At 51.5% G+C, this 27625-nt stretch overlaps 2 protein-coding genes across 9 annotated transcripts; one reads left to right on the top strand and one right to left on the bottom strand.

The window, feature by feature from the left end:
* Positions 1–415: 415 nt before the first annotated feature.
* bloc1s2 (biogenesis of lysosomal organelles complex-1, subunit 2) lies at positions 416–2714 on the bottom strand. Of its 2 annotated transcripts, none has more exons than XM_037469221.2 (5): positions 2361–2714; positions 1777–1893; positions 1581–1700; positions 1404–1508; positions 416–902 (listed from the first exon to the last, which is right to left on the bottom strand). In XM_037469221.2, exons 1-5 carry the CDS (start codon positions 2521–2523, stop codon positions 871–873), a joined length of 537 nt encoding a protein of 178 aa, XP_037325118.2. In that variant the 5' UTR covers positions 2524–2714; the 3' UTR covers positions 416–870. The 2 variants fall into 2 exon arrangements, with proteins under 2 accessions (XP_037325118.2, XP_037325117.2); XM_037469220.2 differs by having other exon boundaries at positions 2358–2571.
* A 1288-nt stretch (positions 2715–4002) lies between these two features.
* usp24 (ubiquitin specific peptidase 24) lies at positions 4003–27603 on the top strand. Of its 7 annotated transcripts, none has more exons than XM_037469217.2 (67): positions 4003–4482; positions 6797–6965; positions 7075–7142; positions 7225–7368; positions 7458–7583; positions 7711–7746; positions 7843–7908; positions 8630–8695; positions 9127–9201; positions 9351–9509; positions 9597–9711; positions 9795–9898; positions 9979–10086; positions 10167–10262; positions 10438–10599; positions 11089–11169; positions 11624–11731; positions 11833–11982; positions 12213–12344; positions 12772–12883; positions 12976–13052; positions 13126–13266; positions 13402–13455; positions 13536–13651; positions 13919–13985; positions 14441–14551; positions 14631–14729; positions 14839–15012; positions 15087–15172; positions 15323–15431; positions 15512–15658; positions 15879–15976; positions 16143–16238; positions 16310–16532; positions 16613–16775; positions 17146–17307; positions 17811–17881; positions 18070–18230; positions 18305–18366; positions 18440–18631; positions 18835–18952; positions 19050–19194; positions 19309–19428; positions 19622–19747; positions 19966–20064; positions 20214–20296; positions 20389–20530; positions 20608–20727; positions 20814–21028; positions 21499–21623; positions 21817–21958; positions 22046–22196; positions 22509–22604; positions 22947–23050; positions 23406–23519; positions 24199–24406; positions 24485–24574; positions 24690–24792; positions 24881–24999; positions 25101–25214; positions 25286–25351; positions 25424–25490; positions 25585–25663; positions 25749–25824; positions 25907–25993; positions 26083–26193; positions 26276–27603. In XM_037469217.2, exons 1-67 carry the CDS (start codon positions 4204–4206, stop codon positions 26336–26338), a joined length of 7848 nt encoding a protein of 2615 aa, XP_037325114.1. In that variant the 5' UTR covers positions 4003–4203; the 3' UTR covers positions 26339–27603. The 7 variants fall into 7 exon arrangements, with proteins under 7 accessions (XP_037325114.1, XP_037325113.1, XP_037325112.1 ...); XM_037469216.2 differs by having other exon boundaries at positions 18835–18961; positions 20211–20296; XM_037469215.2 differs by having other exon boundaries at positions 13536–13669.
* Positions 27604–27625: the final 22 nt, after the last annotated feature.

Below are 27625 nucleotides of genomic sequence, written 5' to 3'. Positions count from 1 at the left end.
TCCACGCCGCGGTGCAGCTCTGCCATCTGCTGCCTGCACCAGGTCCACGTTCAGGCCCCTGTGAGGAACCGTGAGGTGCCTCTAAAAGACCATCAGATGTTCTGGCCTCATGCAGGTTCACCAGAACAGAGCTTTGTACTCTTTGGACCGACCCAGATCAGCAGAGACCAGTCCACAGTGGAGAGACTCACACGGCTTTACCAGCACCGTGGACCTGCAGTCCGAGCTCCAGAGGGAGAACAAGAGCTTCTCCTTTCTGGAGACCCAGGATGTGGTACTGGACCCACTGGAGGGAAGGGAGGCCCTGGAGAACCAGGACAGAATGAGAGGTTTTCTAAAAGGACGCTGGTGAGAGGAGACACCACTTTAGTCCACAGGGGGCGCCACAAGGTTTCAATAAGGAAAGTCACGCAACGACGTTAACAAGGAGTTTATTAAATAAAAAAAAGAATCCTCCAGTTTTAAGTGTCAAAATCTCCAGTTAAACAATAATTCATTAAATATCTGTGTTCTCTGTGAACATAAAGGAACCAGCTTGAGGCAGGATTCACACAACCAGGAGAAATAAGGTGGAGCATCCGGGGTCCTCGTGTCCGTTAAATTAAATGATCAGAAGGCTTTGTATTGATTAAGCTTCATCAGGTACAGTAAGTGTCTACATACAAAGTCTCTGCTTCCTTATCAGTGGTTTATTACATTCTGACTCCACCACGTGTTCTTCATCAGAGTCCCTCTCCTCTCGCTTCTTCATGTGGCTTCAGCTGCTGCCTCCTCCTCCTCCTCGGTGTCAAACTGTTTCTTATTCCGGCTCAAAGGAGGTGAAGAAACACTGCAGCTCTCAGGTCGGCGTCTTTGCCCCCCCGATGCTCCTCATCGCTTCTCCAGCTTTTTGAATCGGGCCTCTGGAAGGAGGACAAAGACAGATGTGAACACAGCTGCTGCTGAGATGTAAAGTGTGGTGTCACAGCGCCGTCTGCTGGTGGAGTTCAGAAGGTGAACGTGTGCCTGATTGTGTACTTTAGAGCTCAGACGCTCTTTCTGGATGATGAACAAAGTTCTTTGTGGTTTAAGATCTATGGAAGTCACTAGAATGTTGGTCAATAGTTAGAAGTGTCCATCCCATTTCCCCAAAGTCGTACTCATTAAACGTCTTCAGTTCAGTTCAATATTATGTGAAATAGTGAAACCCAATCTCCATATTTAAGGGACTGGAGCAGTACTTTTATGAGAAATGACTTAAAGTTTGTATTATTTTTTTAGACAAATCACTTAACAACAATAATGTTTTATTGTTCTGTTGTTAGGGAACAGTCAGGTCCTTTATTTATATATATACATTTTATTAGAATGAGTCCTTCCCCAAACCTCATTGGAGTAAACATAGCACACATTTAACGTCTTACCCAGTTTCTTGGAATAGGTGTCCAGTTTGTAAGCAGCCTGTTCGAGTGAAGACACCTGCTCCTCGATCTGGTTGATCTGGTCCAGGTACGGCTGTAAGCTGACGTCTACAGCAGAGACACAATGTTCTTCAGGCTGCAGGTAGAACACAAAAATAACAAGTGATGCACTTCACGCACATTTGTTGTTGAGGTCCTGCAGGTTGCGGCTGATGTTGATGCTGATGTCCTTCATCTCCATGTACTTGAGGCTGGTGAGCTTGTTCATGTTCTCCAGGAGGCGGTAGTCCTCACACGTCCCTGGGCAGGTAAGGACATTAATGCACGAGAGCTAAACAGAAGTGACGGTGTAAACTCTGAATGGTCACTCACAGACCTGTTAGTTCCCCCTGCAGGAACACGGACATCTTCTCAAACATGTCGCTGCACAGCTCGTTGATGTCGAGCTCCGCCGGCTCCACGGCCTCCTCCGCTGTCTCCACGCCGCCGTCACCTGCGTCAGAGCACCAACGCCATCAATACGGCACCAACAACACGTGCTATTATCAAATAATGACCAAAACACACCTATTTAGAATTTGATTTGAACATGAAAAAAAAAAACATTGGTGAATTTAGAATAAATCTATAATAACATACAAGTGTATCAATATTAGGATATAATCTACAAATGGTGTACCAATCAATTATATCAAAAACTAAAGGTTAATTAAGATACGATTATGACATACGAAATATTTTCTATTAGAAAATATTAGAAAATAAATGGACAAGATGAAGAGGCATATAAAATAAAAATGTATCTATCCTAAATTGTCTATTAAGATATGAATATGATATTAAATTAATGTCCCTATAATACAATAGCATAATATGGTTCTCAATGTAAAACACAAATAACGTTACATTAGCATTAGCATTAGCGCGCTACGGAAGCTGCGAGGAGACATCACCCACTGCTCGTGCCGGGCTTTTTGGGAGGCAGCGCCGGGCTTTCCGCCACATGCTCCGGAGCCTCCGCGGGGCCGCCGGGGCTCGCCGCCGCGTTGAGGGCTGCCAGGTGGGCCGTGGGGGCCCGGGAGATGCTGTCCATCGCTGCGGCGTCGTCGCCCGTCGCCGCCATTTTGTTTCCTGTGTTGGATTTTTCTTTCTTTTTTTTTTTTTTGTTGCCCGTTGTCACGTGAGCGTTCACGTGCCTTCCGCCCGCCGCCTGTCGCGCGCATTGCCACGCCCTGCCGAGGTTGGAATGTGAGGCATGCTGTAATAGCGCCTTCACAAATCACTCTTAACCGATTTTCCATTTTTTAGTTAAAATAAAACTACGATAAAAAATGTATGGAGACTGCAGTGTGTCAACAGAATAATTAGACGGTTCACAGTTATGCAGTTTAAAAGTAAAACAGGAAAATAACAAAATAACAAATCTGAGACTTAATAAAGTATTTATCGACAAAAAGAATTTGGCCGTATGTTGTTTTCCACTTAAATTTTGTGAATGCTTTAATTTAGCCAGGATGAGCCGGAGCAATGTGTGGAACACAACATTACAAATATTCCTCGTAGTGCCTTATAATCCTCGAACCCCCCCTCCAAAGTATGTCATGGGGTGTAAGAGCCCAAAGTGTGTATATTGGTTAGTCTGAGTTTTGGAAATGCTGATTATTTAGTTTTTGATTTGTCCATGAAAACATGTGGCACATATTGAGAGGTGTGTTGGATTTATTTACTCGTCTATATTGACGTCATGATTGCAGCAGGCCAGTTTTTCCACTGTGTGATGGAATGTGTTTTTTGTGTATTTATTTAACGCTTTTGCTGTGCGAAATAAACACCAAACGATCTAAAGATCTTCTGTCATTCGTGTTAAGGAAATTAAATCACTGTGTCTGCAGCTCAATTGTGGCTCAATATTGTGCGTCACCAAAGGAACGCGGCTACATAGGAAAAAGGAAAAGGGGGAAAGTGTGGGAAGTGATAACTCAAATTTATTATGTGAACACAATGTGCAACATAATTCAGTAACATTATAGTCATTCCATGGAACAGTACATTTACAATAACAGTAGTAATAGCACCAATAATAAGCACTGAGGATTTATTAGAGGAATATTTTGGCTTGTTATCCAATTAGCCTCAATAAAGAATATGCAAAGCTAATTCATCGTCTATGTTCTTAGGATACCAAGACGAGTAGGTTTCTCTCCAACATCAGTTTTAATCCGCAAGTGGATCCTACATTGTTCTCCAGAATAACATTACAGTTATCACTAGTTAAAAAAAAAAAATATTAACCCCTAGAAGAGGTAATCATTTTGACAATTATCATTCCTATCATTATGAGTTAATACTATTTGTATATTTAATTTTATTGATAATATGTTTTAAATCATTAAAATGTCTGCCTCAGACAAAACAATAAGACAAATATTAACATGTTATTATTAAATTCTGAGACGCTAAATTAAAGGTATTGCTGGACTATTATTTTTTTCATTTTCCGGCAACAATGTCCATCTGTCCAAACAAAACAGTAATAATATAGAAACACCTTAGAAATCATTACAACGTCTCCTTCCACTGTGCGCGCTCCCGCGAGTAGCATGCAGTTCTTGGCAGGCGGAAGCCGGCGTAACACCTGTGTCGGCGCTGTTGTGCGGGAAGCTAGAATCGTGACAGGCTAGCGGCATTGGACTGTAAACATGGCGGCGTGCACAGCTACAGGGCTGTGCCGACCACCCCGTTACTACTAGTCTGCGAGACGGAGACACCAGCCCCCCCACCCCAACACCCCCCTCCTAAAAACATGGAGACCGAAGAGGAGCAGCACATCACCACGCTCCTCTGCATGGGCTTCCCGGACCCCGACGTGATACGCAAAGCGCTGCGGCTGGCGAAGAACGACATCAACGAGGCGGTGGCGCTGCTGACGAACGAAAGCCCCGGGCTGGGGTACGGATACGAGCCGATGGAGAGCGGGCCTGCCCCCGGCGTGGGATCCACCGGGGACGTGGAGACGACCGGGCGGACCGGGACGGGAGGGTTCGATCCCCCGCCCGCGTACCACGATGTGGTGGACAGCGAGGTGAGCGACAGCTAGCGACTGAAGGGGAAACGAGGGAGGCTAATTGCGAGTGACCGGGAAAGCATAGGGGCTCGCCCGTTTAACTAGCTGTTAGCTCCGGTCAGCCGCGTCCAGGCTACAGGCAGCCAGCCCTACGCGAGCTGTCAGAGCAGCTGCCGAAAGAGTCCCCGGTACTCCAGGAAAGGACGTTGTCACCGGCTCCAAACGGACCGGGGAATTGTCTGCTAGCATGACTCGTAGCTGACTTACCCAAACGATACGGCCAGCCCCAACGGCTATTCCACTCTCACGAGCTAACGCAGCTAGCTAGTAGCAGGCTAGCAGCAGGCTAGCAAAGCTAACGCTCGTTGAGATCTGAACGCGCCAGTAACTGGACCGGCTGCAGCGGCACCGGGGAGTCACTCTGCGGGATTTAAATCACATATTTCCACCGGCAGGACTCTGCTGCTGGGAGATCGGTCCCATGCGGGACACCGAGCTGGACATGTCCAGTCTGCTTTGGCGCTGCTTTGCAAAGGGTTAGCCGACTTTAGCCGACGGTAGCCGGTCGGGGTCTGCTGACAGCGGGGATCGAACCCGTGTCACTCCGTCTCATTCTTCTGTTCACATTATCCGCCAAATGTCAGTTATGCTTGTGTCACCAAGTGATTACTTTCCAAGAGACGTGAGTGATTGTGAGAGAGATTGTGTGTGTGCGTGTGCACTTGACGCTTTGAGGCAGGTTTTTGGTTTCTGTCAGAGATCCACCTGCAGGTGTCATAACGGTTACCTGCATCATGAACACCTGTCCACACAACATGTGACATCATCAGCTGTGACTGAGGACGTCTGCAGCCTGTTGCTCACTAACCTTCCTCCTGAAGACCCAAAGGAGAGCAGGTCTTTCTCTCGAGGTCTATGACCTGGTTGCTCTGTGTCCTTCGTTGCTTATGAACCAACGCGGTGACGTCTCCGTCTCCCTGGTTTTGCAGAGGGACTCAATCTCTGAGTTCATTATCTCTTTCAAAGAGCTTCTGAATTGGTTTTCCATCTGTGTCCACATGTCAAACACTGTAGTTTGAACCTCTCTGTCCACCTCCTTTGAACCATTGTTGTTATTGTGTTTCGCCATCGTCCATGTCAATAGAACATTTAGAGGATTTGTGATTGGTGAGATAAGTAAGATAAATAAACCCCCTGTTCCTAGTCCACTGTGTTTGTGCTCCAGAGGTCCCATGTTATGCTTCTAAATATAGCCCTGCACTCTCCCTAGTGCACAAACACATTGCAGTTATTCTGCTGGGGGGGGGGGGGTCCTGGGGGGGTTGCAGGGCGCATAGTAACAGATTAAGTTAGCTCCTCACGTGTGCTGCCTTTTAGAGAACTGAAGGTGCACCGGGGGCTTTGCAGCTGATGTTCATGGCGCCGTCCGGGATGTTGCAGATGTCATTAAATCTGAGGAGACGTTTTTAATATTAAATATCAGGGATTTGTGAGCGCTGGCGTTAGGTGGAACTTGTTTCTGTTCCGGTCGAGCGCTTTGATGTTTCAGTGTGAACGCATTGTCCCCGATGCATAAGAATAATTTAGAAGAGGTCTTTAATATTTGCGCCCACATTTAATGTCGTTAGAGCTCAGTCATAGTTTAGGATACCAGGCAGCAGGTCTAGACTGCTATAAGGTCTATAATGCTTCACACAGCGATCATAGATCATTAGCTGATCAATATGAGTGTTTCTATTTCAGAAGAGCGAGTTCTGCGGTTTAATTATGAATATTCAAACTTCATAATGTAAATAACTCCACAAGCGTTGTGTGGACTCTTCTCTCCTCGTAGGATGAAGCTTGTTAAAAAACAGACACACAGACTTCGTTTTAGTTTCCCTTATGATCCAATTGCGGAACCAGCCGGTTGGCTGATACCTGTGTGGGGAAATGAAACATCTGGACACAGCTGTGTGGCGTTGAGCCCGCGTGGCTGTGATGCATCCAGAACCTTCATCTACTTCCTCAGACAGAAATCTGACCAAACAACTGACGTTCTGCTCACTTGAGCATTGATTAGGTTTCCTCCATCGAGCGCTCCTCGCTGGCCGCGTATCGGGTAGCGAGCGGCACCGCTGTCCCTCTGAAGGTCATCTGATGAACGGGTCGATACCCAATCCAGCCTTAAGGGATGAAGAGACGTACCTGTGAGGGTTTGTCTGGGGCGGAAACGGGGACGAGAAGCTGAAGGACGATCCCTGTCCCCCCCGCTTCGGACCTCCTCTCCCTGAGGACGGCGTCCTAAGTCAAAGGCGGTAACTGTGTCTCGTGTCCTTCCTCCTTCCTCCAGCGGAGCAACGATGAGAACGGGAACTGCTCGGGGGAAAGCATGGAGTTCCCCACCACCAACCTGTACGAGCTGGAGAGCCGGGTCTTCACCGACCACTGGTCCATTCCCTACAAGAGGGAGGAGTCCCTGGGGAAGTGTCTCATCGCGTCCACCAGCCTGGCCCGGCACGGTAAGAGAGAGGGAGAGTGGGAGGGGGGGGGGGGGGGGGGGGTCACATCCGTATCTCCTCAGTCAGTCACAGCGGTTCCATTCCTCCCTGAATCCAACTTCTCCGTCAGGTCTCGCTGACGCCGACGAGAACTGCAAGCGCTTCACGGACCGCTGCATGCCGGAGGCCTTCAAGAAGGTGAGCCGCCAGGCGCTCGGGGACTCTGCTCCCAGCACTCCACCCAGCGTTTATCCTCACTGTCCCCGCTCTCCTCCCCCAGCTGCTGACCAGCAGCGCCGTGCACAAGTGGGGCACCGAGATCCACGAGGGCATCTACAACATGCTGATGCTGCTGGTGGAGCTGGTGGCAGAGCGAGTGAAGCAGGACCCGGTGCCCGTGAACCTGATGGGAGTCCTGACTATGGTGAGACCTGTCTGTCTGTCTCTGTCTGGGTCTCTGGACGCAGGAACCACCGCAGACTTTACGCTCCTCGTCGTTTTTGTGTCCTTCAGGCCTTCAACCCGGATAACGAGTACCACTTCAAGAACCGCATGAAGGCCTGTCAGAGGAACTGGGCCGAGGTGTTTGGAGAGGAGTCCAACATGTTCGCCGTCTCCCCGAGCAACGCCTATCAGAAAGTAAGTGTGTGTGTGTCCCTGTGTGTGTGTGTGTCCCTGTGTGTGTGTGTCTCTGTGTGTGTGCCTGTGTCCCTGTGTGTGTGTGTGTGTGTCCATGAATCCACTGAAACCTGCTTCTCTCCTGCAGGAGCCTCATGGCTGGCTGGTGGATCTTGTGAACCGAGTGAGTAACCAGCCACGTGTTTTTCTGCACTAAAGCCACAGTTGTTTTATTTTGGCTTTACGTGTCTCCTTATTTTTCCTTTTTTTCTTGTCCTAGTTCGGGGAGCTGGGAGGATTCACGGCCATCCAGGAGAAGCTCAACGCGGACGAAATCGAGATCGCTGTAAGAGAACCTTTCCTTCCTCCTTTGAGTGAGACGGCACCTGCAGAGAAGCCTGACCCCCCCCCCCCCCCCCCCCACAAACACACACACACACTTTTCATCGTCCTTCTGCGAGCTTTAAATGCTCGGTTGTGTTGCCTGTTCTGAGGCACCTTTGTACTGATGCGTCCTCCTGGGAACCGGGCCGGAACCACGGTTCTGCACAGCATTGATTCCCACGCACACGCACACACACACACACACACACACACACACATATACATACATATATACATGCATACTACTGGCGCAGGAGGCAGAGAGGCTGTGGAAGGAGGAAACGATGCGATGAGCTCTGTGGACTCCAAGGAGTCGGGGGGGGGGGGGGGATTGAGCCAGAAACAGAAACGGGAACCATTCATTAAGCTGCTGTGATTTAGGACCTAATGACAGTTGACAGCTGGGCCGCACATCTGTAACCAGTCACATGCACCAGTGGGAAGCACACTGCATGTAAGAAAGTGGGCGGAGTCAGTCGGATGTCACCCATTGGTTCAGACGGATGTTTTGAGTCTTCGATTCGGCTGACGCTCAAAACTTGTTTTTGTGCAACCAGTGGACAGGAAGTGACCATATAAGTGACTTTAAAGAACCGGAGGTGTCAGTTGGAACGCAGTGTGACCTCTGACCTAAACTCCTCAATTTGAGACGAGTGGTTTGTTGTTGTCTTTTGTCTCCACAGTGCGTGTCGGCTCTGGTTCAGCCTCTCGGAGTCGGTGCTGAATATCTAAACTCCAGCCTTGTCCAGGTGACCTGCAGTTCTCTCTAAACAGGCTCACACGTAGTGATCCACATCTTCGGTTCATCTGACCCCTTTTAGAACGATTTTCTGTTTCCAGCTTTTTTCGATGTCATGGAAAAAGTCAAAAGTTCAATTCTTTAATAAAAAGTCAAAAATATTTTGGGTCAACAAATGTTTTGAAAAAATAAATAAATGTTGGTTTGACAAATGTTATGTAAATAATATACAGAACAAGTTGAAAGTCCAAATATATTAGGTTGAAAAAACGTTCCTAAAAATATATTGGATAAAAAAGTTTTGGAAAAAAATTTGGGTCGTAAAATGTTTTGAAAATATGTCATAAAATATCTAGTTGAAAAATTCTCTTTATGTAAAATATAAGCCATCTTTTCTGTCTAAGCATTTCTTTAGTAACGACGTGTGACTTGTTTCTGCAGCCGATGCTCGACCCAGTCATCCATAAGATGATCACATACGTGCAGAACCTGGAGGAAAAGGACCTTAAAGACAAGGTAGCGTTTTACACTGCAGTCGTCCATCTGGTGACCTTCACTGGTGACCTTCACTGGTGACCTTCACTGGTGACCTTCACTGGTGTTAAAGGTCCACAGAGCAGGAGCTGTGAACAGATGTTTAACTGTGTTTACGCGCTGCTCCTCAGCGCCTGGTGAGCATCCCGGACCTGCTGTCGGCCATCAAGCTGCTGTGCATGCGCTTCCAGAGGGAGCTGGTCACCGTGGTGGACGACCTGAGGCTGGACACTCTGCTGAGGATGCTCAAGACGCCCCACTTCTCCACCAAGATGAACTCCCTCAAAGAGGTCGGCTCTCGCGGGGGTCCCAGCTTTGGAGTCTGGTCCTCTCTTCTGGTCCCGGGAGCTCTAATGAGGGTCTGCATCTCCTCTCAGGTGACGAAGCTGATCGAGGAGAGCACGGTGTCAAAGACGGTGAAGAACGCCATCGACACGGATAAGCTGCTGGACTGGCTGGTGGAGAACTCGGTCCTGTCAATCGCACTGGAGGGTGAGCAGCGTCACTTCCTGCCTCTACAGGTGTAAAGGAGGTCTTGGTACTCGGGGGGGTCTTTGAATGTCTTGATGTTCCAGGTAACATCGACCAGGCTCAGTACTGCGAGCGGATCAAAGGAATCATCGAGCTGCTGGGCAGCAAACTGTCGCTGGACGAGCTCTCCAAGATCTGGAAGATTCAGGTGAGCAGCTGCAGCTCCTTTTCCTTCATCTCCGCTGGACAAACGTCTGAAACCACGAGTGTCCCACCGGCTCTCTGCAGGCGGGTCAGTCATCGACTGTGATAGAAAACATCCACACCATCATCGCTGCTGCCGCCGTCAAGTTCAGCTCCGATCAGCTCACCCACCTCTTCGTCCTCATCCAGAAGGTCGGTCGCCTCGTGACATTCGCTGAAGCGTGAAGTGACGTGACGAGTAAACGGCGTCCTCTTGTCCCCGTGTGCTGCAGAGCTGGGAGGTGGAGAGCGACCGCGTGAGGCAGAAGCTGCTCAGCCTCATCGGGAGGATCGGCAGGGAGGCTCGCTCTGAAGCCACCACGGGAAAGGTCTGAGGGGGGGGGTCACTGTGCCACAATGATATATAAGACACAACCACTGCGAGGAGACACAAGCGTCCTCAGAGAGACGTCCTTCTGTCTCATTCTGTCTGGTTGGGAGGCGTCTGAGGAGTAAGTCAAGCGTCTGTCGCTGTGGTCTGAAGCGTCTCTGGGGTCCCTCCAGGTGCTGGAGGTGCTGTGGGATCTGGCCCACCTCCCCAGTCTGCCCACCAGCCTGGTCCAGCAGGCGCTGGAGGAGCACCTGGGCATCCTGAGCGACGCGTACGCCGTCAAGGAGGCGGTGAAGCGCGGCTACATCATCAAATGCATCGAGGACATCAAGAAGGTGAGGCGTGCTGCTCTGGTCCAGGATCAGCAAACGGCTTTGATTCATTTGTTCCTCCTTGTGCAGCTCGGTCCGTTTGGAGTTAAACTATTTCTACTATTAAAAGATCCATTAAGTCATTCTAATTACTTCATATTTCTAGATAGTCAGTTACATAATAAACTGTGTCCCAACATAATGAGTTGGTATCCCATGACACAATGAGTCCTTATTTTTAGATAATTCAGTCTCTGGAGGCTCTTCCTGGAGCTCCTGCATCCCTCTGCTGAAGTTGTCCTCGTGTCCTCGTTAACTTTGTCCACGTCTCTCTGAGTCGTCCTGCCTTCATCTCAAAGCTCCTCTTGCGCTGATGCTCCTGCATGAAGACTCACAACGACTCCTCGGCTCTTTCATGTTTATTGATTCAGTCTTTCATGCACGTAGTGATGACTTGAATGTGTTTGTACTGTTTGATGGAGGAAGGCAGCAAACGAACATGTATGTTTCTAGACTCACTCTCAGGAGGACGACTCTCAGAGCTCGTTTCTTACTGCCACTTGGGGCAAGAAGAAGGCAAACTCTGTGGCCAAAGTAAGAACAAGCTTCCCTCCAATGATCCGTTTGTACCAACCAATCAGGAGCAGGGCTCCACCACAAAGGGGCTTTTTCATTGGTCACCACTTGATTTCTCACCTGGTTGTAACGGGAGCTGTGTGTCAATCCTCTGCTTGCTGAATGGGGGGTGATGGCTGCGTCCGATGTGTGATTCTTAGCTGTGGTGGAAGTGGGAGCACATTTACTCGTCCAATCAGAGGCTGGGATTCACAAAGTAATTGATCTAGACTTTAGTTTTAACAGGATAAGAAAGGAGAAGAAGCCCATACAAACACACGTTAAACATCTGAACCCTCGACCGATGATGATGTCCCAGCCTCCGGTTTTCCCTTCTTATGTTAACATGACTACACCATTAATGTGTGTGTGTGTGTGTGTGTGTGTGTGTGTGTGTGTGTGTGTGTGTGTGTGTGTGTGTGTGCGTGTGCAGGCCTCTCAGCAGAGCAGTCCTCAGGCGGTCTGGGTGGTTCCTGCTCTCCGTCAGCTGCATGAGATCACCCGTTCCTTCATCAAGCAGACCTATCAGAAGCAAGACAAGGTGACCCACCCACTGGCCAGCTAGCAGACGAGCTAACGCTATCGACGCAAACCGGGGGTTACCACGGTAACCCCTTTTTTTGTTTCTTTTACCCGCCTCAGAGCATCATCCAGGACCTGAAGAAGAACTTTGAGATCGTGAAGCTGATCACGGGCTCCCTGGTGTGCTGCCATCGGCTGGCTGTGACCGCGGCGGGGAACAACGGGCTCTCCGGCTCCACCCTGGTGGACGGGCGCTACACCTACCAGGAGGTCTGTCCCCGCCCTCTCGGTGTTTAGAGGAGTGAGAGTCTCTCTGTAGAATCCCACCCGACTCCACAGAAGCTGTGATTCCATCAGTTTGTGTCGTTCTAAAGACATCGTTCAGTTAAACTCGGATCAATCAAACTTCTACTGTAGTAGAACCTGCTACTCGCACAAACCCACTTTAAGCGTCGCCTCAGGCTCATGGAAGCATGTTCTCTGGGTCTCCTCCCCTGTAGTACCTGGACAGCCACCTGCGCTTCCTGGCCTTCTTCCTGCAGGAGGCCAGCCTCTACCTGGTGTGGAACCGGGCCAAGGAGCTGTGGGAGTGCCTGGTCTCAGGGCCGGACGTCTGCGAGCTCGACCGCGAGGTACGACGACAACAACACAACAACAACAACAACAACAAGAAGCAGCAGTCTGCAGCTCTCCTTGTTTCAGACGAACTACATAAACGCACCGTGGAGTTAACAAATGGAAGCTTTTAACGTGCATTCTTATTATTATTTAGTGGCTTCTTGTGAATTTTCCATTAAAAGGAACTTTTCACTCTGTATCAGCTGTGGTTAAATATCTTATGAACAAGTTTAGTTTTTTCATTTCAAACCAGGTTGCCTTTAGTTACAAATGGCTCTCAGGGCGTTTTGTTGCCTTCAGTTCAGCAGAAAGCAAACCGTTGTTCCATCAAACCAGGACGACTGGCTTCATTTAGCGTACTGTCCCTTTAAGCTGTGAGGTCATCAGTGTAAAAGCAAGAAGGACCACGTTCAGCTGTGTAAACGTGTGCAACGTGTGCAGATGTGTTTCGAGTGGTTCACCAAAGGACAACACGACCTGGAGAGCGACGTCCAGCAGCAGCTCTTCAAGGAGAAGATCCTGAAGCTGGAGCCCTACGAGATCACCATGAACGGTGAGAGCCTGGTGGAGGAGCTCCGTCACCTCCACTGCACCCGCGCCCCTATCTGACCCCCCCCCCCCCCTCTTCTTTATGTGACCCCCCAGGCTTCAATCTGTTCAAGACCTTCTTCGAGAACGTTAATCTGTGCGACCATCGCCTCAAACGCCAGGGAACTCAGCTGGTCAGCCCCCCCCCCTTGAAGTCATGCACAGGTGAGCGCTCTGTGCTTTGGTTGACGCGCGTTGTGCTTTCAGTGCGTGGAGCGCCTCGACCTGGCGGGGATGGATTTTATCTGGCGCATCGCCATGGAAACCCCCGACGAAGAGATCGCCAACGAGGCGATCCAGCTCATCATCACATACAGCTACACCAACCTCAACCCCAAGATGAAGAAGGTCAGACAAACCTTTGACACTTTGGCGATGGGGAGGGGGGGTAGTTTGATCACCAGAGACTCCTCTGGGGGGGGGGGTCAGTTACTGTCTAAAGGCTGCGATGCTGCTCACTGACGTCGTCTCACTTCCTCTCAGGACTCGGTTTCTTTGCACAAGAAGTTCATCGCTGATTGTTACAAGCGACTCGAGGTGAGTGAGTTTCCTTTGTCCTTCACCCCCCCCCCCCCCCCCCCAGTCTCACCCACTACGCCCCCCCCCCCCCTCCCCAGGCAGCCAGCTCAGCCCTCGGCGGGCCTACTCTGACGCACGCCGTTACCCGGGCAACCAAGATGCTGACTGCCACCGCCATGCCGACGGTGGCCACGTCTGTACAGTCTCCATCCAGGTACAGAGGGGGGTTTGGGTAAGAGCAGAGCTACTAAACCTCCTACAGCACGTTGCTGCAGAGTGAAGACAAAGCTCCATGGAGCTGAAGCCTGTGTGTGTGTGTGTGTGTGTGTGTGTGTGTGTGTGTGTGTGTGTGTGTGTGTGTGTGTGTGTGTGTGTGTGTGTGTGTGTGTGTGTGTGTGTGTGTGTGTGTGTGTGTGTGTGTGTGTGTGTGTGTGTGTGTGTGTGTGTGTGTGTGTGTGTGTGTGTGTGTGTGTGTGTGTAGATCCACCAAGCTGGTGATCATTGAGAGACTGCTGCTGCTGGCTGAGCGCTACGTCCTCACTATCGAGGTAGGCCTCGCCTTCTTCACCTTTAACCTCATTCGGTGGAGGGCTGTACACTTATTTATTTCTTTATTTCCGTGCACACTCCAGTAATACGAATAATTAACACTTAACCCTTAAGCAAAGCTTTTTTATGTTGCAACAAATCAAAAGACAAAGTGAAAAAACTCTTAAGTACAGTTAGAAACATTTGATAGACTGAGAAATAAAAAAGTTACGTTCAATGATTTGATTCAAGTTGCAGAAGACCTGCAGGTTTCATTGATTCCACATCATGAAACCACAATTCAAAGTTATGATGTTGATCAAAAGATTTGACTATAAACGTATCTTCTTTTTAACATCTTATAGGAAGTGATTCATGGGGCTGAAGTCTCTCCATCATTGACATTAAATGTGTGTAGACTGAAGTGTGTCAGAAGGAAGCTGGTGGGTTGTGTATTTAATGAATGTCTTCGTAGGACCTGTACTCGGCTCCTCGCACTATTCTACCTCACGGGGCCTCGTTCAACGGACACCCCGTCACCCTGCACATCACCTACGAGTCAACCAAAGACACCTTCACCTTAGAGGTACGTGGGACTAACCCCGTCACCTGGGGGGCCCACCTGCAGAGGACATGACGTGTGTGTGTGTGTGTGTGTCCTGCAGACCCACAGCAATGAGACCATAGGAAGTATCCGGTGGAAGATATCGGAGCATCTGAGCTGTCCTGTGGACAACGTCCAGATCTTTGCCAATGACAGCGTGGTCAGTGAAGTGTTTCCCTTCAGCTGCTTTCTTTAGGCTCCGCCTCCTCAACGATGCTCCCAGTATGTCCCCCTCACTGTCCCCCCCCCCCCCCCCCCCCCCCTTCCAGTTGACCATGAACCGGGACCAGAAGCTGCTCTCCCAGCTGGGCTTCAGTGACGAGCAGACCCTGACGGTGAAGAGCTCGGGCACCGGCACCCCCTCCGGAAGCTCTGAGTCCTCGGCGTCGGCCTCCAGCAGCTCCAGCTCCGCCGTCTTCAACTCGGCCTACGCCCTGGAGCAGGTACCCGAGAACACCATCACCTCCACCCGCCAGGCGCTCCAACCCACTCAAACTCACCGTCCTTCTGTCTGCAGGAGAAGTCTCTGCCCGGAGTGGTGATGGCTTTGGTGTGCAACGTGTTTGAGATGCTTTACCAGCTGGCGAACCTCGATGAGACCAGGTGAGCCCCCCCCCAACGGAGGTCTCTCTTTTTCATTTGCTATTTTTCTTCACCAAAGAGACTGTTTTGAGTATTTTGTTTATAACCGGAGTGGGGGGGAACAGAAGCGAGGCACCTCCTCATTGGGCTCCTTGGGTTTGTTCTCATCAGGATCACCCTCCGCGTGAGGAAGCTGCTGCTGCTGATCCCAACAGATCCTGAAGTGCAGGACGCGCTCGACAACTTTGTTCCCAAAGAATCCAGCGTCTGGAGCCACCAGGTTCATCTCTGCTCGGTTCTCCTGCCTCTGAGTTCTGTCGGTACGTTCTCTCCTTCTAACCCCCCCCCGGTTCTCTGCAGAAGACACTGTTCCAGGCCACAGGCTCTCGTTCCCCGTCCATGTCCTCCAAGCAGCAGCACCAGCCCAGTGCTGCATCCATCCTGGAGTCCCTCTTCAGGTCCTCGGCCCCGGGCATGTCCACCTTCAGAGTGCTGTACAACCTGGAGGTACACACACACACACACACACACACACACACACAGCGTTCTGCTCCACACTCTTTGAACTCTGCACCTCTTCTTTCCGGAATAAAACATGTTAAAATAATCTTTAGCTCTACGATCTCTGCTGGAAGATGAACTCAGACAGTGATGGAGAAGTTTCACCACACCTTGACATCCGCTTCCCTCCTCCTCCTCCTCCTCCTCCTCCTTCTCTCTTCTTCAGGTGCTGAGCTCGAAGCTCATGCCCACGTCGGACGATGAGATGGCGAAAACCAGCAGCAAGTCGTTCTGTGAGAACTTCCTCAAAGCCGGAGGCCTCAGGTAACGCTGCTCCTCCTCAGCGTCATATTCCCACTTAGTCTTTAGAAGAACAATTGATGTTTCGATGTTGCAGCAACGTGAATCCCATTAAACGTGCTGCTGTGAACAACGTGACGGAGCTGAGAAGCTTTCATGTGAGAATGGTGTCTTTGTGTTTCCTCTGCAGTCTGGTGGTGAATGTGATGCAGAGAGACTCCATCCCATCAGAGGTCGACTACGAGACCAGACAAGGAGTCTACTCCATCTGCCTTCAGCTGGCCAGGTAAGGGAGGAGGGGGGGAGACGGGGGGAGACGAGGGGAGACATCTTGCTCACTCCCCCTGCTGTCTGCAGGTTTCTTCTGGTTGGCCAGAGCATGCCTTCGGTGCTGGACGATGATGTCATCAGGGACGGCGAGTCGCTGTCCTCCCGTCCGTTCCGTAACGCCGGGCGGGCGGGGCGACAGCTGTCTCTGTGCGGGACTCCGGAGAAGTCGTCCTACCGCCAGATGTCTCTGTCCGAGCGCTCCTCCATCAGGGTGGAGGAGATCGTCCCGGCAGCTCGCGTCGCCATTCAGGTAAAAAAAACAAAAACTACAAAAAGCCTGTTTCCATGATGAAAACCTATTGTTTGATGTGCAAACGTCGTGTTCTCCAGACCATGGAGGTGGGCGACTTCACCTCCACCGTGGCCTGCTTCATGCGTCTCACCTGGGCTGCTGCAGCCGGCCGGTTGGACCTGGTCGGCAGCCCTCAGCCAATCAGAGAGACCCACAGCACCCTCCTGCCGCAGGGGGTCCGCACCAGAGTCAGCAGCACAGGTGACCCGGGATGCGCTCTTATTGTGGCGGGCTTCACCCAGTGGGCCCTTGTTTTTATAAGTACTTCAACTTGAGAAGTTTTGTTTAAGTTGCTCTGGAACAGAAAATGTTTTTGTTTTTTTATTTTATTCTGAAGAAACACAGTCGGGCTTCCTGGAAAACCCATTTTTCCTTTTTCCCGTCCTGGTGTGAGAATAAAGTCCGATGTTATGAAGTGTGTCATTTACCTTGAACTGAAAGCGACAAGTCGTCGTATTTAAATGTGGATTCCTTAAATGTTGTAAAGCCGCCTGGCTGTTTGTGCCGTTCTTATTTGACATGTTGGTTCATACATTTAATGACCTTGTGTTTTTTTATTTTTTTGTTGTAGGGAGTAACTGCAGCTCCAGCAGTGAGGGGGAGAACACGCCAACAGCGTTGCATGCTGGGATATGTGTGAGACAGCAGTGCGTTTCCATCAAAGACACCATCATCGCCCGGGAAGCTCTGTCACTGCTGGTCACATGTCTGCAGCTACGCTGTCAGCAGCTGTGTAAGAGCATCACTGCACATCTGGCCTGTGGGCACAGTCACACAGGGGAGGAGACTAGGGGACCGTAGGGAAGGAGACTAGGGGACTGTAGGGAAGGAGACTAGGGGACTGTAGGGAAGGAGACTAGGGGACTGTAGGGAAGGAGACTAGGGGACTGTAGGGAAGGAGACTAGGGGACTGTAGGGAAGGAGACTAGGGGACTGTAGGGAAGGAGACTAGGGGACTGTAGGGAAGGAGACTAGGGGACTGTAGGGAAGGAGACTAGGGGACTGTAGGGAAGGAGACTAGGGGACTGTAGGGAAGGAGACTAGGGGACTGTAGGGAAGGAGACTAGGGGACTGTAGGGAAGGAGACTAGGGGACTGTAGGGAAGGAGACAAGGGGACTGTAGGGAAGGAGACAAGGGGAGGAGACTAGTGGAGGAGACTAGGGGACTGTAGTATCAGATACTGTAATCATGCCGATGTTCATGCCACTAAATCGTCGCTCTGTTTCTCTCTCCAGGTTCTTTTTACAACCTTCCCTCCGTCAACGATTTCATCATCGATGTCCTGCTGGGATCTCCCAGCGGAGAGGTACACACCCCCCCCCTCACATTTAATACATGACCTCTATGGAACGTGATGAATCAATTGAACTTTTTTCACAAAGAAACTCCGTATTTATTGAGCTGTTTGTGTTTGAACAGCAGCCTGAAGCTCAGTTCACAAACTGTTGGTTTTTAGGAGGAGAATTCATTTTGGTCTGTTTGCGTCCTCTGCAGATCCGCCGCGTGGCGTGTGACCAGCTCTACACGCTGAGCCAGACGGACACATCGGCCTTCAACGAAGTCCAGAAGCCCAACTTGTTCCTCATCTCAGTGGTCCTCACCGCCCAGCTGCCGCTGTGGAGCCCTACTTCCATCATGAGGGGGGTCAACCAGAGGTACACACACGCACAAGCACGCACACACACAAGCACATGCAGATGTTTTGTGATTCTGAGACTTTTCCTCTCAGGTTGTTGTCCCAATGCACCGAGTACTTTGACCTGAGATGCCAGCTTCTGGACGACCTGACGAGTGAGTTTCCCCCTCGGCGACACAGAGATGACGTCCCAGATGACGCGATGCTGACGTTCTCTTCCTCTCACAGCCTCGGAGATGGAGGTGTTGAAGGTGAGCGCTGCCACCATGTTGGAGGACGAGATCTCCTGGCTCGACAACTTCGAGCCCAGCTGGAGCTCTGAGATGGAGACCAGCGAGGCGGACAACATCCTGCTGGCGGGACACCTGCGGCTCATCAAGACGCTGCTGTCCCTCTGCGGCAGCGACAAGGAGCACCTCGGTGAGAGCTACATCAAAGCAACTCGTATTCTCAAGTTCTCCCCGTAGCTCTCAGATTACCAGAAACCAAATGTACAAACAATAATCTTCAAAACCCAATAAGTGCTTTACAATAAAAAAACACATTTTCAAAAGCTGCACCAAGAGAGCAAAACAAGACAAAGTGCAGCCTGCATTCTGAACTTCTCGTGAACCTCTCTGCAGGAGCATCTCTCATCCAGCAGTTGTTGGACGACTTCCTGTTTCGAGCCTCGCGCATCATCATCAACAGTTCCAACCCGACGCCCTCGCCGGCCCCCCCCAGCCACGACTTCCACCCGAAGTACGACACGTCAGTCCCCCACCACCCCCGCTGCGATTGATTCTCCCTGCTGCGCACCGCCGTCTTCCTCATTAACGTTGTGTCGTGGTGCGTTCAGGTGCAGCACGGCCAGCAGCAGGCTGGCGGCCTACGAGGTGCTGGTGATGCTGGCCGACAGCTCGCTGTCCAACCTGCGCCTCATCACCAGAGAGCTCATGTCCATGCACCACCAGTCGGACCCGTCCCTCTGCAAGGAGTTCGACGTAAGCCTCCGCTGGAGCTCGCCATCTGTGACGTGTGCAGCTCTGACGAGGAATAGGATGCGAGTCAAACTGTGTGTGTGTGTGTGTGTGTGTGTGTGTGTGTGTGTTTCTCAGTACCTCCCCCCCGTGGAGAGCCGGTCCGTCTCAGGCTTTGTGGGGTTGAAGAACGGCGGAGCCACGTGCTACATGAACGCTGTGTTTCAGCAGCTCTACATGCAGCCCGGCCTTCCAGAGGTACGCTACCTTCTGACCTGCTAGCTTCTGACCTGCTACCTTCTGACCCGCTAGCTTCTGACCTGCTAGCTTCTGAGCTGCTACCTTCTGACCTGCTACCTTCTGACCTGCTACCTTCTGACCCGCTAGCTTCTGACCTGCTACCCTTCTGCATCCACGTCAGCTAGTAGATCTGTTTTCTCTTCTGTTGAAGGCCTTCCTGTCCATCGAGGAGGACACGGATCAGCCGGAGGAGAGCGTCTTCTACCAGGTCCAGTCTCTGTTCGGCCACCTGATGGAGAGCAAGCTGCAGTACTACATCCCTGAGAACTTCTGGAAGGTGACGCCGCTCAACCTCAAGTGTTATCAATAAATAAATAAATACATGTCAATGTACATAATTGCACATGTAATATTATGAGTATTTTATGTTCTCACAGAGTAATGCGTTGACTTTTGAAGGAGAAATGACTTCATGGGGAAGAGTTTTTCTGTTTGTAACCCTGGAAGTTCTCGTGAATAGATTAAACTAGAACGATTCATCCGCATGTGCTGCAGATCTTCAAGATGTGGAACAAGGAGTTATACGTGAGAGAGCAGCAGGATGCTTACGAGTTCTTCACCAGCCTGGTGGACCAGCTGGACGAGCATCTCAAGGTACCCCCCCCCCCCCACACACACACACACACACACACACACACACACACACACACACACACACAAACAGATGCCTGTTTGCCAGAGTCCTGATTGGTCGTGGTGACTTTGATTGACGAGACGTCTTTCTCTCTTTCTCTCTCCAGCAGAAAATGGGTCGGGAACAGATCTTCAAAAACACGTTTCAGGGAATCTTCTCCGACCAGAAGATCTGTAAAGACTGTCCTCACCGGTGAGTGGGATCATGTGACCACGTGTCCCTTTCTGATGCTCATCACATGGGGGGGGGTGTCTGACCGTTTCATGTTCTTCTGTTGCACGCAGGTACGAGCGAGAAGAAACCTTCATGGCGTTGAACCTCGGCGTGACGTCCTGCCAAAGCCTTGAGATCTCGCTGGACCAGTTTGTGAGGGGCGAGGTGCTGGAGGGCAGCAACGCCTACTACTGCGAGAAGTGCAAGGAGAAGGTGCGTACCGCCTCTGCTCCCCCCCCCATCTCCCCCCATGACCTCACGCCTACTCACGCGCCCTTTGACCCGCGCAGAGGACCACCGTGAAGAGGACCTGCATCAAGTCCCTGCCCAGCGTCCTCTGCATCCACCTCATGCGCTTCGGCTTCGACTGGGAGAGCGGACGCTCCATCAAATACGACGAGCAGATCCGGGTACGGACTCCTTCTCGCCGACCCGCAGTCTCCCGGAGGCTGCGCGACCTCTGACCTCTGTGTGCGCTCTGTGTTGTCGCGCTCAGTTCCCCTGGGTGCTGAACATGGAGCCCTACACCGTCTCGGGGATGGCCCGTCAGGACTGCAGCGGAGAGGCCGGCGAGGGGCGGGGCGAGGGCCCCTCGGGGGGCTCGCCCAGGAAGAAGGTCACCATCTCGGAGAACTACGAGCTGGTGGGGGTCGTGGTCCACAGCGGGCAGGCGCACGCCGGTCACTACTACTCCTTCATTAAGGACAGACGGTAGGAGACCTCCTAGAGCCTGAAGCACCAACAAAAACAAGCTCTGCTGTGACTTTCTTTTTTTGCCATTTTCCTCCAGATGTTTTGTCAGGTTTTCCTTGTGGGAGTCGTTGCTGCTGCATGAATGAGTTTGATGAAACTCATGCATTTAATACACAATTACAACACCAACAAAACATTTAAAGAGTAATATTAGATGGCTTGTTATCGAGGCTGAAGTTCAAGATCTTCTGGGGTTTTTTTGCTGCCTCAGAGGACAAAAATGTTTCTTTTCCAATCACATGACCGGTGTGTAGTGCAGGAGGCAGCGCCATGTGTGTTGGTAAGCGTCTCCAGATGTTGGGCTCTGGAAGGCAGGAGGAACCCACAGGAGCCTCCTTCAGTCTGGTGTCTCCTCGTCCACCACACACTGGTCATGTGATGCTCCACTGTGGACTGACCTCAGTCTGTCTTTCCCCTCCTCGTCTCAGAGGCAGCGCTCGGGGACGTTGGTACAAGTTCAACGACAACGTGGTGGAGGAGTTCGACATGAACGACGAAACCTTGGAGTACGAATGCTTTGGTGGAGAGTACCGGCCCAAAGTTTACGACCAATGTAAGTAGATCTCATGCCGACGTAAGAATACTCCTCTCTCATTAAGTCAGACCAGAAGACACCTCCTTCTTTAAAGTGAAGCTAAAGCTTCATGAGTTAAAGCTGCATCCTGTGTAGTGACCAGCAGGGGGCGACGTCCTCCTTTAGTCCAGATATATTCCAATTAGCACGTTAAAATGAAGTCTCTGTGCAGCCAATCCGTACCCCGACGTGCGGAGGAGGTACTGGAACGCCTACATGTTGTTCTATCAGAAGATCAGCGACCAGAACTCTCCCGTCCTGCCCAAGAAGAGCCGAGTGAGCATCATGAGGCAGGAGGCCGAGGACCTGACCCTGTGAGTGAAGCTCTGTGAATGGACAGCTCTCCTCATGTGTCCCATCAGTGAGCACTGCTGACCCCATCGTATCTCTGCTTTTCACAGGTCTGCCCCCTCCTCCCCCGACGTGTCCCCCCAGTCCTCCCCCCGCCCCCCCCGGGCCAACAATGACCGCCTCACCCTCCTCACCCGCCTGGTCCGCAAGGGGGAGAAGAAGGGTCTGTTTGTGGAGAAGATGCCTGCAAGCATCTATCAGGTGAGGACATGCCCCCCCCCCCCCCACCCCCCCCTACCAGCTACCAGGAGGGAGAGGACTGTATGAACCGACCAGCTGTGGCATCAATTAAACAAAGAAGAACTAAAGTTAATTTTGGGTTCATACGGCCTTGTGGTGATGTCGTGATGATGTCATGACCTCAGACAAAGACGTGAGACTTTCACAAATGTTTTTTCTTTCATGGCCGATGGAGGAAATAATTGTCTTCTGTGGCAATAAGCCCCTCCCCCTCCCCCCTCCCCAGGAGCATCCAGCTCCGTCTGAACCGTCTCGTCTTTGTGTTTCCACCAGATGGTGAGAGACGAGAACCTGAAGTTCATGAAGAACCGAGACGTCTACAACAGCGACTACTTCAACTTCACCCTATCTCTGGCCTCCGTCAACGCGGTGAGGGCTTCTTCTTGTTCTTCTTGTTCTGAAGTTTCCTTCAGCGCTTTGTGCTTCTCCTCGATGCATCAGTGCATTACTTCATAATAAAAGTCACTATTGCGTCACCCTTTTATTGTGAAGCTGCAGCAGCAGGAAACTTGATACAGATACTGTGAATATATAAATATGACCTACATTCATTTAAATCGAAGCAGCTACACAAAGTTAATCTTTAGTCACAAATATTTCACTATAGTACTTTTTTACACTCACATATTATTCTAAAACCAGTGTTTTCATGTTCAGATAAAAAATAACTGTTGTATCCTCTAATATTTGGTGATTTGTTTGGTTTCCCAGACGAAGCTGAAGCATCCCGACTACCAGCCGATGGCCAAAGAGAGTCTTCAGCTGGCCGTTCACTTCCTGTTTCACACCTACCTTCACACCAAGAAGAAGCTCCGGTACTTGCACACTGACACTTGATTCAGCTTCTACTGCCAGTAAATGACTTTCACTAATCCAGGTAACCGTCTCTAAGAAGTGGACGTCGTCATGGTGACGTCACGGAACCTCGCGTTCAGCTGTTTGACAGGACAGAACAGTCATATTGTCATAGACTCCTATGGGAGCAGAGGAGTCGCCCCCTGGTGGCCAGTAGATAGAATGCAAGGTCTACATATAAGGAAATATGAATGGATTCAACATCTCTTATCAACCCTATAATTACTTCTGCCTGCCATGTTTCTGCTTAATCTGATAAAAATGTAGTAGTTCTGACATAACAACGCCCCCCCCCCCCCCCCCCCCCGCCTGCAGGGTGGACACGGAGGAGTGGATGGCGACGGTGGAGGTGCTGCTGTCTAAGAGCCGCGAGGCGTGTCAGTGGATGGTCCAGTACCTGGTGGGACCGGAGGGCCGCGAGATCACCAGGTCTGACTTTAAATTCTGTTTCTAGTGGAAAACATGGAATCAAAGGGTCACATGTGTCCAGTGATCCTACGTGGACGTAACAGTGAGCGCTGATCTGACATCAGTTTGTATTATTCAAACCAGGGCGGGGTGGTACACCGTAACCTCTCTGTACATTTGGTGTTAAAACCGTAAAAACCTGAGAATTTGGTTTTACGCCTCATTGAGGAGCTGCTTGTCTTATGTGCACAACTGCATGCTGGGTACAGCTCACAACAAGAAGTGACTGCTGCTACATGAAAACCCTGAAAAGAGCGACACAAGAGGAACAACCAGAGAACAGAGACACAACTTGTGCCCAAGAGAGGAGTCTGTTTGGAGGGAAATCTGACGTTGAAGTTACGTTTGATCAGAAAACGATTTATTGAAAAGTCTATCGAGCCTCTGGTGGCAACACTAGCAGCCACAACGAGCTAATGTGCTAACGAGCTAATGTGCTAACGAGCTAACATGCTAACGAGCTAACTCGTTGGCCAGCATGCGGCTCACAGCTGTTTGGGTGAACGCGGTCCTTCTAGCGATAGGTCACATCCCGTCAGAACCACGGCTCAGACTCTTCAGTAGATTACAAACAGTGGATGAAGCGATCGTCTCCGTAGGGACGTCCGCGCTGATCCTCCACCTTTACCCCCCCCCCCAGGGTGTGCCTGCTGGAGTGCAGCGTGAGGGAGGTGCGGGTGGTGGTGGCCTCCATCCTGGAGAAGACCCTGGAGAGCGCCCTCCACTTCGGGGACCCAGGGGTGGACGACCTGACGGACACGCTGCTCTCTCTGCTGGACAAAGACGTCCCGGAGAACGTGAAGAACTGCGCGCAGTACTTCGGCCTCTTCAGCAGCTTCGCCCAGCAGGTGAGGAACCGGGGGAGGAACCTTGGGGGGGGGGGCCCCACCTTCTGCGGCGGGCTGAGTGTGTGTTTCTGTGCTCAGGGGTGCGGCCCGTGTCAGCTGCTGCTGAAGCACTCTGCGTATCGCCGGATGCTCGTCTTCCTGCTGGGACCCAACCGGCAGAACAACCAGGTACTGGTTCTGGGCCTCGTTCTATAAACTATGAATAAATGAATCCACAACTTATGTTAACGCATTCACCTTTAAATCAGTCGTTAGAAGTGAGGACTCTGATTTTCCCGCTCAGAACCGGCGGTGGAGTCCGGCTCAGGCTCGTGAGTTCCTCCACCTCCACAGCGCTCTGGCCCTCATCACGCTGCACTGCGACCTCAACCCCCAACGGACCGAGGGTGAGCCCCCCCCCCCCACCCCCCCCCCCAACAGCTCTCTCAGCAGGGGGTTCCCTCCCACTAACACTCTGACCCCCCCCCCCTGTAGCTCCAGGAGGGTTCGTACTGCGTGTGAGCTGCGTCCCGGCCTCCACTGAGCTCCTCCCCCTGCACGCCGACATCCTGGCATCGCTCTTCACTCCAGAGGGACAGCCTTACCTTCTGGAGGTGCATCTAAAGGACCTCTGACACTCATGTGTCTCATTGACCTCTGACCCCCATGCGTCTCATTGACCTCTGACCCCCATGCGTCTCATTGACCTCCACAGGTGATGTTTGCCATGCGGGAGTTGTCGGGGCCGCTCTCGCTCCTCATAGAGATGGTGACCTACTCTTCATACTGTAACGAGCCCTTCTCCCTCGGTGTGCTGCAGCTGCTGAAGGTAAGGACCACGAGGACAAGCCGGGAGGTCTCCCTCACGCCGTCCTCAAAGCTCTGCTCTGAATCCTCCAGACGCAGCTGGAGACGGCTCCGCCCCACGAACTCAAGAACGTCTTCCAGATGCTGCAGGAGCTGCTGGTGAGTTCACTGCTCACCTGGTGAGACGCCGTCGCCGTGACGACGGGCTCTAACGTGGGTTCTCTGTTTCAGGTGATGGAAGATCCTCTGCAGACACAGAGACTCAAGTATGCCTTTGAGTCGGAGAAAGGCCTTCTAGGTAGGACGTGTGTGTGTGTGTGTGTGTGTGTGTGTGTGTGTGTGTGTGTGTGTGTAACCTTCTTCCACCTGAGCGTGATGCTCTTTCTCCTCAGCTTTGATGCACCAGAGCAACAACGTGGACAGCCGGCGCTGCTACCAGTGTGTCAAGTTCCTGGTCACGTTGGCCCAGAAGTGAGTTCAGAAGGTCACAGGAGGAACCTGCAGGAGTCGTGTCTCAGGTGGACTGAAGTGTGGCTGTTTTTCCCCCCCCCACCAGGTGTGCTCCAGCCAAAGATTACTTCAAGGACCTTTCTGGTCACTGGAGCTGGGCGGTGCAGTGGCTGCAGAAGAAGGCAAGCTTCTAAAGGACATGTTTCGCATTGAATGGGATTAATTACAGTTTATAATTGTGCTTGTTGGGTTTTTTGCCCTCAGATGACTGAACATTACTGGACTCCACAGAGCAACGTCTCCAATGAGACGTCCACCAACAAGACCTTCCAGCGCACCATCTCTGCACAGGTACTGCCACACACACACACACACACACACACACACACACACACACACGTGTCATGGCGGCCTGGTTCACCCTGTCGTTGTCCCTGCAGGATACGCTGGCCTACGCCACGGCGCTGCTCAACGAGAAGGAGCAGTCCGGCAGCAGCAACGGCTCCGACGGCAGCCCGGCCAACGACGGCGCCGAGCGCAGCCTCCGTCAGGTGGTTACCGCCGAGCCGCTGGCGTGCAGCAGGAGCCTCGTGGCCCCCGCCGGGTTTCATTGTTCTCGTGTGTCTCCCCCAGGGGTCGGAGTCTCCCATGATGCTCGGCGATTCAAAGAGCGACCTTGAAGATGTCGACCCCTAGCTCCCCCAGGCCAGTGGGATACCCCCCCCCCCCTCCCCCCGACAGGGGGAGGTGGTGTCGGCGGCTCGGCTCCGGGACCTTGAGGACTCCACGACGAGCCAATGGGGGACGCTCATTGCGGCGGTCGCCGTGGCGACGGATCGGTCCCGAGTGAGCGAGACGAGTCGTCGTTACGGGAGAAAAGGAAAAGATTCTGTTTTTATTCATTCGTTCACTCCGAATGGCCCCCAGGTGGAGGATGGGTGTGGGTTGTGTTTTAACAATTTTCTGCTCATATTTGCCACAATGTTTCGACGACATCTTCAAACTGTAAAGGTTTCTGTTCCATTGGTGTCATTTCCAGTGTCACATGATATTTTAAACGCTAAACCCTTTTTTTTGTTTTTTTACTTTACTTGGCGAGAGGTTACGCCGGCCGCTCTAGATGAGACACACACACACACACACACACACACACACACAACTACACACACACACACATACACACCTACACACACAGACCTACACACACACACAGGAGCACTTGGGGGGGTTAAGTATGCACTTTATATTCCGGCCCGTTTCTATTGTGACGTACAGCAGGTCGGTTCCTCTTCTGCTTTTAACAGCTTCATGTTTCTGGTGCTGTGTGGTGCCCCCCCCCGCCTCCCTCTCCCCCCCCCTCACACCCTCATCTGCTGTGTCTTCTTATTTTATGCCTTCTTTTCTTTTTCATCGCCTGTGTATTTTTCTTTGACTCTGGATTGAATATTTGGAGAGTAATGTGGGGGGGGGAATCCGGAAGAGAAAGGGGGGGGGGCTCCAGCCTTATGCAAAAGCAGCGCTGATCTGGGGGCTCAGGAGCATGTTTTACTTTGTGGGTCCCACTCGTTCAGGTTTTCTTTGGTCCACGTTGAATCACACGCTGAGGAGCCGCCATCGGGAGAAGTGCCTTAAGCTCCCGACCCCCCCACCTCCTACCCCCTCCCTCGCTGTGTGGTCACACTAGTGTCTCCTGTGGTCAAACGGGTCTCCCCATCGGCCCGATGGGACCCACAATCAAACAGGGAAGCGTCCTGCGGGGGGGGTTGGACACTGTAGGAAAACAACTGCTGCTTCTTTTCAGAGACACTTTGTAGATGTCGGTAGTTTGAGGGAAACCACTCTGAGCTTTAACAGCCCCCCCCCACCCCAAAACCCCCCCCCCACTAGATGTGAATGTCACGTCGTGCTCTCCGGAACACGTTTGCATGAGTGGCAGTAAGTCGTAGTGGAGTTTGTGTCCCCCCCCCCCCCCCCCCCCCCTAA

Source organism: Pungitius pungitius, chromosome 7 (assembly GCF_949316345.1).
Source record: "Pungitius pungitius chromosome 7, fPunPun2.1, whole genome shotgun sequence".
NCBI lineage: Eukaryota > Metazoa > Chordata > Actinopteri > Perciformes > Gasterosteidae > Pungitius > Pungitius pungitius.
Note: the sequence above shows the minus strand (reverse complement) of the source record. Positions and strands in the feature narration are given on the sequence as shown.